The sequence below is a fragment of the Uranotaenia lowii genome, chromosome 3, assembly GCF_029784155.1.
Source record: "Uranotaenia lowii strain MFRU-FL chromosome 3, ASM2978415v1, whole genome shotgun sequence".
In the NCBI taxonomy this organism is placed as follows: Eukaryota; Metazoa; Arthropoda; class Insecta; order Diptera; family Culicidae; genus Uranotaenia; species Uranotaenia lowii.
Window position 1 is genome coordinate 145462853 of NC_073693.1, and position 14157 is coordinate 145477009.

At 37.7% G+C, this 14157-nt stretch overlaps 2 protein-coding genes across 7 annotated transcripts in view; one reads left to right on the forward strand and one right to left on the reverse strand.

Moving 5' to 3' along the window:
• Positions 1–2071, forward strand: part of LOC129757291 (filamin-C) — a 222230-nt gene extending 220159 nt beyond the window's left edge. For all 6 annotated transcript variants that reach the window (XM_055754460.1, XM_055754461.1, XM_055754463.1 and 3 more), the window contains 2 exons: positions 24–1570; positions 1631–2071. In XM_055754460.1, coding sequence (XP_055610435.1) covers positions 24–1570; positions 1631–1762 — 1679 coding nt within the window. In that variant the 3' untranslated portion in view covers positions 1763–2071. The remainder of the gene's footprint in view (positions 1–23; positions 1571–1630) is intronic.
• Positions 1866–2535, reverse strand: LOC129757293 (NADH dehydrogenase [ubiquinone] 1 alpha subcomplex subunit 6-like). The gene has a single exon (XM_055754467.1). It carries the CDS (start codon positions 2458–2460, stop codon positions 2086–2088), a length of 375 nt encoding a protein of 124 aa, XP_055610442.1. The 5' UTR covers positions 2461–2535; the 3' UTR covers positions 1866–2085.
• Between the last annotated feature and the right edge of the window lie 11622 nt (positions 2536–14157).

The following is a 14157-nucleotide window of genomic DNA, read 5'->3' on the forward strand; positions in this document are numbered from 1 at the left end:
GTTAAAAACCTTGACTTTTTCAGTTGAATCTGAATCCGCCGGTGTTGCTGAAATCGAGGTGATCGTTCTGTCACCAAATGGGCAGAACGTTCCGGTGAAGTTGACCCAACAGGAGGATTATACCCATCAAGTTGAATTCACTCCAGTCACTGCAGGTCACTACAAGGCGACGGTGATGTACGGTGGAGAACATGTTCCGGGATCACCGATAACGTTTGCCGTCCAGGCCATGGGCAACAAAACTGATAGCCATGCCTCCGGAAATGGTCTGGAGATTGCCCACCGTGGAAAGGAGACATCGTTTGTGGTGTTTTGCCCGACAACTCCTAACGTGCAGATTGAGCGATGTGACGATCAGTCGGAAAGAATCGAACCCAGAATCAAACACCTCGGAAACAATGAGTGGAAAATCTTCTATACCATTTTGTCTGTTGGAGAGTACGAAATTAGGGCCAGCTGTACCAATCGGGGTCCGTTGCCTGGATCCCCTTGGACGATTCAGTGTTTGGATCCAGCAAAGGTGGCACCAATCGGAGGATGGGGAAGTCTCTTGGATAACAGCGGAAAGCTTCTGCTGCCTGTCAAGATTGCCTTTGATACAAGCTTAGCTGGACCCGGTGAATTGACCTGTTTTGTCGACGGTAATGAGATTATGGTCGAGAAACAAAACAACGGTAAAAGTGTGCTATACCTACCTGATGATGATCTTTCCAAGGGAGAACACAGCTTCGACCTTACTTGGTCCGGTCTACCAATCTCTCAAAGCCCTGGATTCGTCTTTGTTACTGGCAATTCTTCTGTCGCAGATAAAGTTGTTCTTACCGGAAGAGGTTTGACCTCCGCTCAAGTTGGAGAAGTTTCACACTTCACCATAGATGCTACGGAAGCCGTTTCAGGAAAGCCTGAAGTTCACATGAACTATGAAGACGGTGAGCATCTCCCCGTCACTCTGCTGCAACCTAGACCAAATGAGCTGATTTGGCTTGCTTCGTACAACCCACACAAATCCACCGGTGGTCCTTTGAGCCTGACGGTCAACTGGAATAACCGACCCATCAAAGGATGTCCGTTGACTATTTCCGTCGGTCCAGCCATCGATGCCGCTAAAGTTCTCTGCTCTGGAGAAGGTCTTCGTAACGGAGTTGTTGGCAGAGATATCAAGTCTTGGATCGACACTCGAAGAGCTGGTCCCGGAGAACTCACTGCTCACTGTACCGGACCCCGCAAAGTGGCTTACTGTGAGCTGTACGACCATGGCGATGCAACATTCACTCTAAATGTTAAGCCTCAGGAACCTGGAAGGCACACGTTAACCATTAAGTATGGCGGCCAACACGTTCCAGGATCTCCGTTTACACTGAGAGTTGCAGGAGCACCGGATGCCAGTAAAGTTCGCGTCTATGGACCCGGAGTGGAACACGGAGTTTTAGCTGCCTTTCAATCGAGATTCATTGTCGATACCCGGGGAGCTGGTGCTGGCCAACTAACCGTTCGTGTTCGTGGTCCCAAGGGAGCTTTCCGAGTTGAGATGCAGCGTGAGAGCCAAAAAGATAGAACCATCATGTGCAAGGTAACATCAAATTTTATTGATCTGAGATCCTCACCTTGAACTATAATTTTTTTTTCACAGTACGACCCAACGGAGCCCGGCGATTATCGAGTGGAGGTAAAATGGGCCGGTGAACTCGTTCCAGGATCGCCGTTCCCCGTTCTTATCTTCGATACCCAGGAAGAGTTGAAGCGATTCCTACATGGAAACTAACCCTTCTGCTCATGAAACTTTTTTTTAAGTACCACATATTTTAAATCCCGTTCGTTCGTTTTTTTTTTCTTGTGCAGTTTGTCTAACCTGTAAGAATGTTGACTAATTTATACACTCCCCACACATCACGACGGTTCGCACATATTTTAAAATGTGCTTCCGTAAATAAAAACAAACAAAAATGCTATTATAAATAATCCCATCAGAGAGGTCCATTACTACAAAACAAACGAAAAAATACATCGAGTGTTGATTAACTGTATTTATTAGAACCCGGAGGAATAAACATAAAAATGTTAAATACCTAAACAAGTTCCATCCCATCACTCATGTCCAGCGTAAAATTTCGAAAGAAAATCCTTCGGCTTCGGTTCTACTCCGTCGTTCCAGTGTTGCATCAAGTGTCCCTTCTGCTGCCACCGGTTCATAACTTCCTTCAGCCTGATATGACCCTGTACCACCAACATGTCAATTACCCGGATATCATACACCTCCTTATGTCGGAGGAACTCTTCCCGCAGTTTGGCTCGGCATTCCGGAACCGTTTTGGGTATATCGTACAGATGCACCAGCTCTGGCATGTACCGGTACCAGATGCGGTATAGTTTGAGAACCTTGAAGCGTGCTTGCTGGTGGTCCCGGGATAGAATTGGGCGCACCTTTTGGGCGGCCTTTCGGATGAATTCTCCTGATGCCATTTTTTTAGCAATATGAAAATCTCTTGAACATTGTTTAATTTATTTTATAACGAGAATTTCATTTGTTGACACAAGTGCTGCCTACTTAGAAAAAAATTAAATTAAAGAATAGTATGCGGTTTAAAAAAAAATACTGACAACCAAGGTGGGTATATGATCTAATAACCTTGCTGACAACTTAAGGTATGTTTGTTAAGAATGTTGGTCATCCACTATGCACGGGTTCACCGCAGTTTCTGCCTTAGTATGTACTTATTGCATTCTTTTTCAGATTCTTATAGATAAACTAGCAGACCCGGTAAACTTCGTCTTACCATTTGGCGTTTATTTTCTATTTTTCCTAGATTTCTTTACATTTCCCTTCTTTTCCTTTACTCAAATCGTCCCGCTCAATTCTATCAAAATTAAACCAAAGAATTTAAACTTAACGGGTCTTTAAAAATCCAATTTTTGTAACTTGTTCAATGAATAACTGTTTGTTGATAATTTGTATGTTTCATTTGCTGTATTCCATTCAGTAGATTTATTTCGTTTTGTTAGATTGTTTTTAATATCGGGACATTTTTTGGAGTATTTGCCGAATATTTTGCCTAACATAGCGCTTTCAGCTCCCAATTAGCTTTGGATGGTGTATTTTTTAGAACTGTAGAAATGAAACACATAAGAAAAGATTTTTTACTAACCATTTTCAAACAGCTTATTATTCACCATCCTCATGCTTCGAAGCAGTTTGAATTAAAATCCATATTTTCATCAAAATCATTTCCAAAAAGTTTCGCCGGATACTTAAGTTATAGACTTCACATATTTCAACTTAAAGTGTTCCCAACAGCACTTGTCATGGCATTAAATCTGGTGATTTTGTGTATTGCAAATTCTTTTTTGTTATTCAAGCAAAAAATGCAAATTAATTCCTATGAACTTTAACCCAATGAATCAAAGAAACGATTGGTTTTGAAAAGAGGAAAACATATGTTTAGATATATTCACCCATTATTTTAAAGATTTTAATTGAAGCAGTTCTGATTTCAAAATTTCCTGAACATTGTTGGTGGTGATCTGCGATTTCATTTAGGATTACGCTATATTTTTAAGATTTTATAAAATTTAATTGAAAAGCAGATTTTTTTTAATTTAATAGATCGAAAAGAAATTATCTGCTCAGGCTTCGATGGTTTCATGAGTTCATTTTGTTTCCTGGAAATTATCATATAAACAAAACCATAATAAAAATTATGTGTCTTTTTTACTGTAAATCTTAATTTTCAAAAATGAAACACCGGTCAAATCCTAACGAATATCACCACAGTTCAACTTTCATATTCTCTGGAAAAAGTAATATTTTCAAAAAAATATTAGTTTTGTTGACAAAAAGAAATATCGAATTATACATTTGTCCCATTTATTGAAGGCAAGTGAAAACACATAGGTCTTTTTCAGATGCGTCAGTGAAAAGACTTTAAAATTAATTTAATACTTGTTCTTGATTGTCTGTTTTATCAACTTTCATTGCTATATCCTAAGTTTTTCTCCGGAATTCATGATTGCTTGGTACTTCAATTTCACTGAATGCTGTTCAACCAAAAGACCTTGATTTACAAAGACCTTTATAATAATTTTGAATATCAGCTTCACATTCAACACTCGGGATATCCTTTCTGGCTATTTTGAAGATAAAATTCTTAAATTGTAAATGTTTCATAGCTAAATGGCGCGTTTTCACTTATTCCACCTAAGAAATTACAGGAATTAATATCACTTTCACTTAATTAACACTTTCAGGTCATATTAAAAATGCATCATAAAAATCTGCTGCCCCTGGAATATCAATCACAAAAAAGCTTTTCAACAAAAAAGTGAATCAAAAGTCTCTTCTATATAGCCAAAATATGTAAAACAAAAACACACTTTTCCTGTTAAGTTTGTACTTGAATTGTGTGTAAACAAACAGTAAACGTTTAAAAAGTTTTTTGGTGAATGATTTTTAAAAAAGAGTTAAGTTTATTTAATCTGATTTTTTTTTGGGCCCAACAATTTTAGATGAAGAAATAATGTATACATTTTTTGTAAAAGTTGATAGTTTCCATTTGCTCTAGTCTACTTTCTTAATTGAAAATTCTTCCGGAAAATGCATATCCTCACTTTTTGTTATTAAAAAGTAGATTATTTTATTGATAACTTCAATTTACGTTTGCAAAAAATCAAATAGTTCATTCGGCCTTTTCAAACTTCAATCCTATCTAATCTATTTCAAAGAACAGACTCTTGTTGAGAGAACGAATGACCAAGTTGGTTAAAATCCTCTATAAATAAACAAAATAGAATAGAATAGACTCTTGTTCGTTAATGTGTCTAGCGTTCTAGGCTTATTGGATTATACGAAATGGAATGTAAAGCTTCCCAATTTCTTACTTTCAAACGTCCGCAAAGTGTCATAACATTATTTCATATTTATCTTCACCAAGTTCATATTTTTTGGAAAACCATTTACTACTTAAATTAACACGAATTAAAAATGGTTTTGATATTTGAAATCGTTTATATAGTTTTGATTCGATCGATAAAATATCAATCCGCGTCACATCTAGGCGTCATTTATTACCATGTGCTGTGTACAAATAAGCAAGAAAAAAAAAACACATCTAAGTTGCATATCGCCCCCACGTGCATAAGAAATATAGGTACTTCGTTGAGAAATAGGCACCTAATTTTTAAATTTTTCCAGCGATCAATGAACAGTATGCTTTGGTTACTATTATCTTGCAACGACGTTTGCTAGCGACGCCTCGCCCATGCAGACTAAAAACAAACCCCTCGAAGAAAAGAAAAATGCCCGACTTTTCATTTTCAGATTTTGGCAAAACAAATATTATATGTTTTATTCGATCATCAAAATGTCAACCTGAATCACATCTAGGCGTCATTCATGACCATGTGCTGTAGAAATGAGCTAGGAATCAAGAAAAAAAAAATCACATCAATTGGCTTCATATCGCCACCACTTGCATTGAAAATATGCTCGGTTGAGAAATACGCGCCAAAATATTCTCACTGATCAGTATGCTATGCCATGGTTACTATCTTCTAACGACGTCTGCTCGCGACGCCTCGACCTTGGAGACGAAAAACAAACCGCCCAAAGGAAAAAAAAATCTCAAAAAATGAAAGCCATGACTTTTATTTCATTCAAAAAACTACAAATTTAATTATTACGGACAATTGGTGCGACTTTGTGTTGTTTTTATTCGATATAAACCGATTCGCATGGCTACAGAATATTCTAAAAATAATTTCATTCGAATCGTTTGGGTCATTTCGGAGGAGTAGTACTACAAACACCGTTACAAGAGAATTTTATATAATAGATTAGACTAAAAAGAATACAGACAACTTATCGAATATTCCGATAAGCTTATATGAAAACTATTCACAGTTGGTATCTGGTTCATAAGCAAAAGATGTTTTTTCCCTGACAGGAATTTAAACCACGTTTCATAAAGAAACAAATTTGCAACAGTTACTGTATGAAAATAGAAAAAAAATCCAATTTTTTTGAATTTTTTCTTAATATAATATTTTAGTGCAATACTAAAACTTTTAACTTGATCGTTCAGACCAGGTCCGTGCGAAGGACCCGTCTATGGGGGGAGGGGGAGATTCAAAATTCAAAATTTAGCCAAAAATAATAACAATACCAAAAATACACAATAAATATGGTAATTGATTTCTGAATAATTTTCTTACCTATGATGAACACACAAACTTCAAAAATAATAAATTTTACTGATGAAATAAATCAAAATTTTCAAAACAAATCAGAAGGAATGTTTCAAATCAATGCTATTTCCAGTGAGTCATTCATTTATCAAAATGATGTTTCTTGTTCTGTTCAAGTTTAAAATTTACCATGATTAAAAATGGTAAGAAAAATTATAATGATTGCTATTTAATATATATTTTAATTTAACATTTCTTTTTGCATTTTCGGTGGATGAATTGGAAAAAAAATTCCGCTATACTATCTTGAATTTGAAAAAAAAGTCACGATTTGAAAAGTGGATTCTCGATAAGGAAAAAAATACATTTTAAACCTAGGAGCATCTATTCAAAAGTTGATAATTGAAGTAAATTTGGAAAAAGAAGAAAAAGTTTTATTTTATTTCAAGACTGCCAGTGATAAAAGTTGAAGATAAAACCCTTTTCTTCATTAAAATTCTTCCAGTTTTTAAAATGAAAAGGTAAAAAAAGTTCTGAAGTTCAAAATAATAACTTTATACATGTATTATATGAATTATGAATTATGTCCGTCGTGAGACGGAATCCTATGAGAATAAAATAAAAAAAAAATTTCTTATACAACATGTTCAATTGAACTGGCAAATTACAGATTGGGAATAATCAAATTGGGAATAATGAAATTGATAAAATAAAAAATAAAAATAATTAATTCCAAGTTTTCTTTTTGTAAAACTGTTTTTATTTAACATTGATCCTTAGTATTTTACTTTTCAGGTGCTACTTCAAATTATTTTCGAAATTTCGTAAATTAAAATCACGAAAAAAATAAAATTTTAAAATTTTAAAATTTTCAATCGTTGGTTTATAAGTTTAAAATTTCAAGCTCTGAAAATGTCGTCGGTATCAACTGGAATATTGGGTCCTGGAAAGGACAGAAGGTGAAAACCATATTTTTCTTATTACAAATTTAGTTTCAAAGGCTTCCAAGGAAATAATGTTTTCAGAACACAAAAATTTAGGATAAAATAAACAAAAACAAACGTATAAAAAATATTTCATAAAGTTTTAATAGTTTTACATAAAAATTCTGTAAATGTATTTTAAAATTTAAACAAAATATGAAGAAGAAAATAATAAGTTTTTTTTTACATTTAAGAAGTTTTGTTTTTCAATAAACTTGTCTAACAATTTTGAAAACTTATTAAAAGAATTCAATTGATAACTCAAAGGAACAGAATTTAAATTTACCTATGATTTAATGATGGTTTTGTAGATTTAACCGCACTGAACTCGTTTAGGTTATCACTTTGCGTTCAGTTTTAGGTGAAATCAAACATTGATAACTGATAAGACTGTGCTTCACAGTATCATTGATAACTAATGAAATAACAAATTAACATTAAAGAAAAATCTTATTCTTAGTTTATTTATTATTCATTTTGTTCACTTAAGGAATAATATTTTGAAGATGATGATACATGATCTAAAAAAGTTAAATTCTACAGTTTTTTAAAAAATTGAAAAGATATCAAAACAAGTATATAAACATTACTAAATAAAGCTTGTAAAAAAATTAATTCATTAAACAAAATTTGTTAAAACCTGCAAAACGATTAGTTTTTTGCTTTAAAAATATCTAAAACACAATTTGACTTAAAGATTCATTCATCGCCTTCAATTGTGATGTTGATCATTTAGAAGAACAAGAAACACTCAATTAAATTAAGACTGGAGTTGGTTTTTTTCAAGAATATTTCATACCAGTACAATGTTTTGTAAATCAAATTTGTTAGTAATAATACTAGGTTTAAGATTTTATTTTGTCAGTTATGATGACGATGGCTTCCAACTTGTTAATGAATAAAATTAGTATTCGATGAATTAATTTTTATGTTAAATTGGTTCGTTTCAAACTCTGAATTTGTTCCGTTGCACTTCTTAACAAAATTCTATTCTAAAGACGAATTTGTGTTTTTGAATGTCATGTTTACAGAATCAATACAACATGTTGATTGAATTGATAATCGAAATTGATAATCGAAATTGATACTTAAAAATCAGTTTATATTCGTGAACGGCATATATGTATGTAATATACACATTTCTGACTTTCATGTTAACACTTATTTAACACCTTTTAAGATCAAGTAATTTCCCTTAACTACGTTGAAAATTTTACTTGAAAAAAATCTTCATTGGGGTGTGGGGGTTAAACCCCTAAACCTCCTCCCCTCCGTTTGCACGGCTTTGGTTTAGACAAGTTGTGCTCATTCATTTTCCATTCCATAATCCTCATTCCATAATCCTAAGAACGAATCCGAAGAATTTATATTAGGTGAACTTGGGGCCATTTATTTTAGACAAAAGTATCGGCTAATATTACTAGAGACATAAATGGACCAATAAAAAATTCAAAAAAAGCATAAGGTTCCAGGATCAGGGTTTAGCTGCAGGATAAAAGCCCAGATTACATAAGGATCAAAATACAGGTTCAAGATCACAATTCAAATTCAGGTTCGAAACCCGGAATGAAGATTCAGTACCCAAGTAACACCGATTGTTTTATAAGACTCCCTAAGCCTCTTATGAAACCAAAACTTGGTTTAGTGGCCTGCTATAAAACTTTATTTGTTACTTGGGGTAACAGGGTCCAGTATCAGAATCCGATGTCAAAAACTGCGAGAAGAATGAGATATAAGATCCAGGATATGTAAAATCTGGCTGGACAAGGATAAAATTCAAACATAGGAATTGATGATCCAGGAAAAAACCAGGAACTAGGATCCAGACTGAGATTTCAGCATTAGAATCCAAGAACAAGCTTCATAACTAATCTGAGCCCATAATCAGAATCCGTGATAAAGACTCAGGATACAGTATTAGAACCCATTATCTAAATCAGGATCAGAATCATGGATCCGTAATCAGGATCATATTCAGAATGCAGGTTCAGGGCCAACTTCGTGTTTCACAATCTGAATTATGTTCCAAAATCAGAACGTTATCAGGATTAAGGATTCAAAATCCAAGACCATCAAGATTAGAATTCTGGTCATGATCCAGGTTCAGGTTTAATATAAAGGACCTGTGATCCAGGATATGATTTTATGACATAAGGTCAGGCCTCAAGATCGAGATCAGAGATCATTGTGATCATTGTTTCATTGTGCAGTAGCAGGATCAGGATCAGAGCTTAGTATTAAAATCATGATTTGCGATTAAGGATAAAAATTTGAGGGAAGGGAATTTGATATTAAGATTGCAATGTGGTTCTAAATTCAACATCAGAATCTGGAACACGGTCCAGGTTCAGAATGAGGATCAGTTTTGTAATTAAGAGTCAGAATCATTAATAGAAGGCAGAAAATTATACATTGAATCGTGGAGCGCCTAATTTTTCATTTAAATTAAATTTTTTGGGGATGCTGAAACCAAATAAACATACAGTTAGTACTTCTTATTTATTTGAGGATTTGCTTTTGAAAATAGGAAATGATTTTTTCGCAAAATCTTGGCAAACTTGTGGAGAATAAAAAAGATTTAAAAAAACGTTTCTTATAAAATGACCAACTTTCACGAAAACTACCACTAATTTCGATTTTTTGATAATTACAATATGATAAAATTTCAAACTGATTGAAATTTTAGATAGAAACAACATCTTTGATTTCTTCTAACTTTTAATTTGTTTATAATAATGCTTAGTTCTTTTAGAAAAGGGATACTTTCTTTTGCTTATAGCTCGTTTACTAGTAATTGGATGTTCAAAGCTTTAACAGCGTACTGCCTGTGAAAAGAACTTTCAGACCTTTTTTTTGTTGAATTTAACTTTTACGCGTTTATGGAATAATCACGATGTAAAAGAAAGAGAAAAAAAAAATCGTCATTATCAAATTGTTAGCTGGCAAAACCTTTGATTCCTGTTTGTTACTAGTGGAAAAGTATGCAAACACTGTCAAAAATTTCCACAAAGTTCAAATCAAGCATTGGAGTGAAGCACTTGATCGACAACTACGATTAGGGATCGGAAAAGTCAAGTCTCATACCAGAATTTGTTATTTTGAATAAGCGAAAAACTAAGCGTAGATCGCTAAAACTTACTTACTTAATGTGCCCGCGCTGATCCTCCGGTGCATAGGGCCGTGGTAAAAGACCTCCACTGTTGACGATCCGGAGCCACCGTCTACACTTGATTCCAGTCAAGACCCCTGTCGACAGTTCGGATTTCGGCGGCTAAGCTTCGCAGCCACGAGCTTCTGGGTCTACCTCCTCTTGGATGCTCCTCAGGATTCCATTCGAATACCTCTCTGCAAATCTCGTTCTCATTTCTTCGCAGCGTGTGCCCGATCTATCTCCACTTACGTTTCCGAATCTCGATTTCTAGCGCCCTTTGATGACACCGGCGATGTAGTTCTTCATTTGAGATCTAGCTTTCAGGCCACCTAGCGCGGATGATACTCCGCAGGTAGCGATTCACAAATATTTACAGTTTTCGCGTCGTCACCGCCTATTGAACCAAGTTTCACACCCGTACAACAGTATGGATTTGACGTTTGAGTTGAAAATTCGGATATTTGTTGGTAGAGAGACCTGGCGTGACCGCCAGATGTTCCGAAGACTCGCAAACGCAAATCGGGCCTTTCTGATCCGGGTTTAGATGGCTTTTCTGGTACACCATCAGGTTTTATCTGGCTACCAAGATACTGGAAGCACTCCGCTTGTCTAGCTACCATGAAACTGGATGCTTATGTGTTGATCTCCATAGACTTAGTCTTTCCCACATTTAATTTTAGACCTACTGCCTTGGAGCCTTCGGTAAGTCCGTCGTGTTTTCTCTGCATGTCTTCTTGTGTTTAAGCGAGTAAAACAACATCGTCTGCCAGGCCAATGTCGTTAAGTTGCTCCTTTGTAGAAGGATTCCATGGCAATCCTCGGATTGGTCTACAGTCAATCGATCCAGTCAAGATGTCATCCATTACGATGAGAAAAAGTAGCGGTGATAAAATACATCCTTGTCTCACTCCAGCAGTTACCGGGATAAAATCGGACAAAATGCCTTGTACTGTGCTTTGATGAGATGGACTAGTTTTTCTGGAACTCCTCGTCGTCTAAAAGCAGCCCAGATATTTTCCTGGTTCAGTCGGTCAAATGCATTTTTGAAATCAACGAACACCAGTTGAAGCGAGTCCTGGAATCCCTTGATTTGTTCTAGTATAATTCGTAGCGTGTGATGTGGTCCACTGAAACTTTACTTTTTCCCCAGGAACGGGTCCAGCCCTGAAGGGGCTGCTCAGCAACACCCACGTGGTCTAAAGCCACGGGGACTGTGGTTTGGGCGCTCAATGCCTCTTTTGTTGCTGGGTCTCAGGGCGTATGTTAGGCTGGGGGAGTTTTCGGATGGGTGGATTCCTAAAAGATAAATACCTTTGTTTAAATTCTGGTGTATTCGGTGAATTACGCGCACCGATGGGATGCTGACCAAAATGACCACGCACACCAGGGAGAAGGGATTCGGTCCAAGCTGGTCTCTGGCTGCGGCGATGATCGGTCCAAACTAATCGAGAGATTTGCGTGCTATATTGCTGATGGACACACGCGCTGGTTTTGAATTAGTTTCAGCTTCGTTTGGCACACACCACAAAACAGACACACTAAGGTTGTGGATTTTGTCGTACTACGGATCGTTTGCTGTGTACGTCTGCCTTCGATCGCTGCCGGGAACCAAGAGAGTTAGTGTCGCGTCTTGACTCTCCAAGAAACCTCCGCGCCTCGATTCTGCGCTTACTCGTTGCGTTTTCCTAAACGCGTGCGGTGTAGTTGTTGCGTTTGACTTAAACGCAACGCTTCAAAACATGTGCGTATTCGGTTTCGTCTACTTCTCCGTTTCAAATTTGAATACACCGTTGCGTTGCCTTGAGCTAGCTATTTACAATATCTTACCCTAACTCCAACCCATCAATAAATATAAAAATAAAATTAAAGCAAAACAAAACAATGTTACCGAATTGGTAACACCACTCATGATTGTCTGGATCGGAAACCAGCCAATTGCCGTCGGAGTGTAGCGTTGATTTTCTCCTGGATCTTGTTCAGGATCACTTTGCAGATTACTTTGAGGGTTGTACAGATCAACGTTATGCCTCGCCAGTTACCGCACTCTGTCAGGTCTCCTTTCTTCGGGACCTTTACGAGGATATTCTGCATCCAGTCGACCGGGAATGTTGCAGTATCCTAAATGTCAGCGAAAAGACTGAGCAACATTTGTGCTGACAAGGCAGGGTCGACTTTAAGCATTTCGGCAGGAATGGAATCTATTCCAGGCGCTTTGTTGGATTTCATGTCTTTGATTGCCGCTTCTATTTCAGCCAGCGAGTGCGCTTCCGAGTTGACGCCATTGATGCGACTTACTGTTGGCGCTTCGAGCTGCGGGTTCTGTTGGCCATCGCTATATCGCGTGACTCGGAAGAGTTGTTCGAAGTGTTCAGTCTATCGTTTGAGCTGATCTGTTCGATCGGTCATTAACTGACCTGCTCGGTCTTTTAGCGGCATTCTTGCATTAGTCCTTACACCACTAAAAGACGAGAGATGTCATGAAGTAATTGGATATCTTCATTCTCCTTTTTCGGCTAGGGAGTTTGTCCAGATTTTCTGTTTCGTCTACAAGCTCGTTTAACTGCCTTTTCCAGCTCCGCATATCGTAAGCGGGCGGCTGCTTTGGCTGACCCGGTACATGCTTGCTCAATTCCGACTTTCGCCTTTCTCCGATCATCGACCATCCTCCAAGTTTCATTCGACATCCATTCACTTCTTCTTCCACAAACTTTACCGAGAGTATCATGGCTCGTCGAGATAAAGGCATTCTTGATTCTAACTCAATGGTTTTCGACTGTTCCGTCTGTCGGCAGCTCTGAGGCTCGTGATTTAAGCTGTTCAACGAATACTTTTTTAACCTCTGGATTCTCCAACCGGCGGACGTTGTTTCGACACCCGACTTTCTACTTGCCCCTTTGGACACGCGCAACTCTTAGTCGTATCTCACCAAGGACGGTGATGGTCAGATGCACTACGTTTGTTGTGGACATCAATCTCCTTCTCCATTTTCGGCTGGTGCAGATGTGGTCAATTTGATTTTCTGTTCGGCCATCTCGGGGTACCCAAGTGACCTTATGTGCTGGTCGATGGGGGAAGAGCGATCATCCGATCATCATGTTGTTGTTGCCACAAAATTTTTCAAACAGCTCTCCGTTTTCGCTTATCTGTCCTAGACCATGGCGCCCCATGATGCGCTCATGGTCTTGATTGTCGGAGCCAATCTTTGCGTTGAAGCCGCCCAAATGGATTTGAATGTCACCCTTCGGAATTTTCTCAACCACGCTGTTCAGTTGACTTTAAAACTGCTTTTTCTCCTGCAAATCGGCAACGTCAGTTGGCGCTTAACACTGGACCATTGTAAGGTTACTAACGCGTGTTCTAAATCTGGCTACGAATATTCTTTTGTTTATTGGTTCCCATCTTATGAAAGCCGCATTGGCCTGCGGGCTTAACAGGAAACCAACTCCTCGTTCCCGAGTAGCGTGTTCTCCTCGTATGCCAGAGTAAAGCAGTACCTGCCCTGACTGTGTCTTGTGTTCTCCAGTGTTAGGCCAACGGACTTCGCTCAGTCCAAGAATTTCAAGCTTGAAGCGGCTAGCTTCTCTAGCAAGTTGAGCCAGCTTGCCTTGACGGGCAAGGGTTAAAACATACCAAGTCGCCAAAGTTCCAGGTCGGTTATTTCTTTCGGATCCCGTAACAATTTAATAAATCGGGAGTAGTAGGTTGCTAGCCTAAGGTCGCTATCTCGCGATGGGGCTGCCATCTTGGACTTAGCTGGTGGGAGCCGCATTTCATAAATTCAGCCGCTCGCTGCGAGACAGACGCCGTTTGAGCCGCTCCTGACCTGGAGAACAGACGCATGCGGCC

Excerpts from the sequence above, each read along its gene's own strand:
- LOC129757293 (XM_055754467.1), bottom strand. The coding sequence starts at position 2,460 with ATGGCATCAGGAGAATTCATCCGAAAGGCCGCCCAAAAGGTGCGCCCA.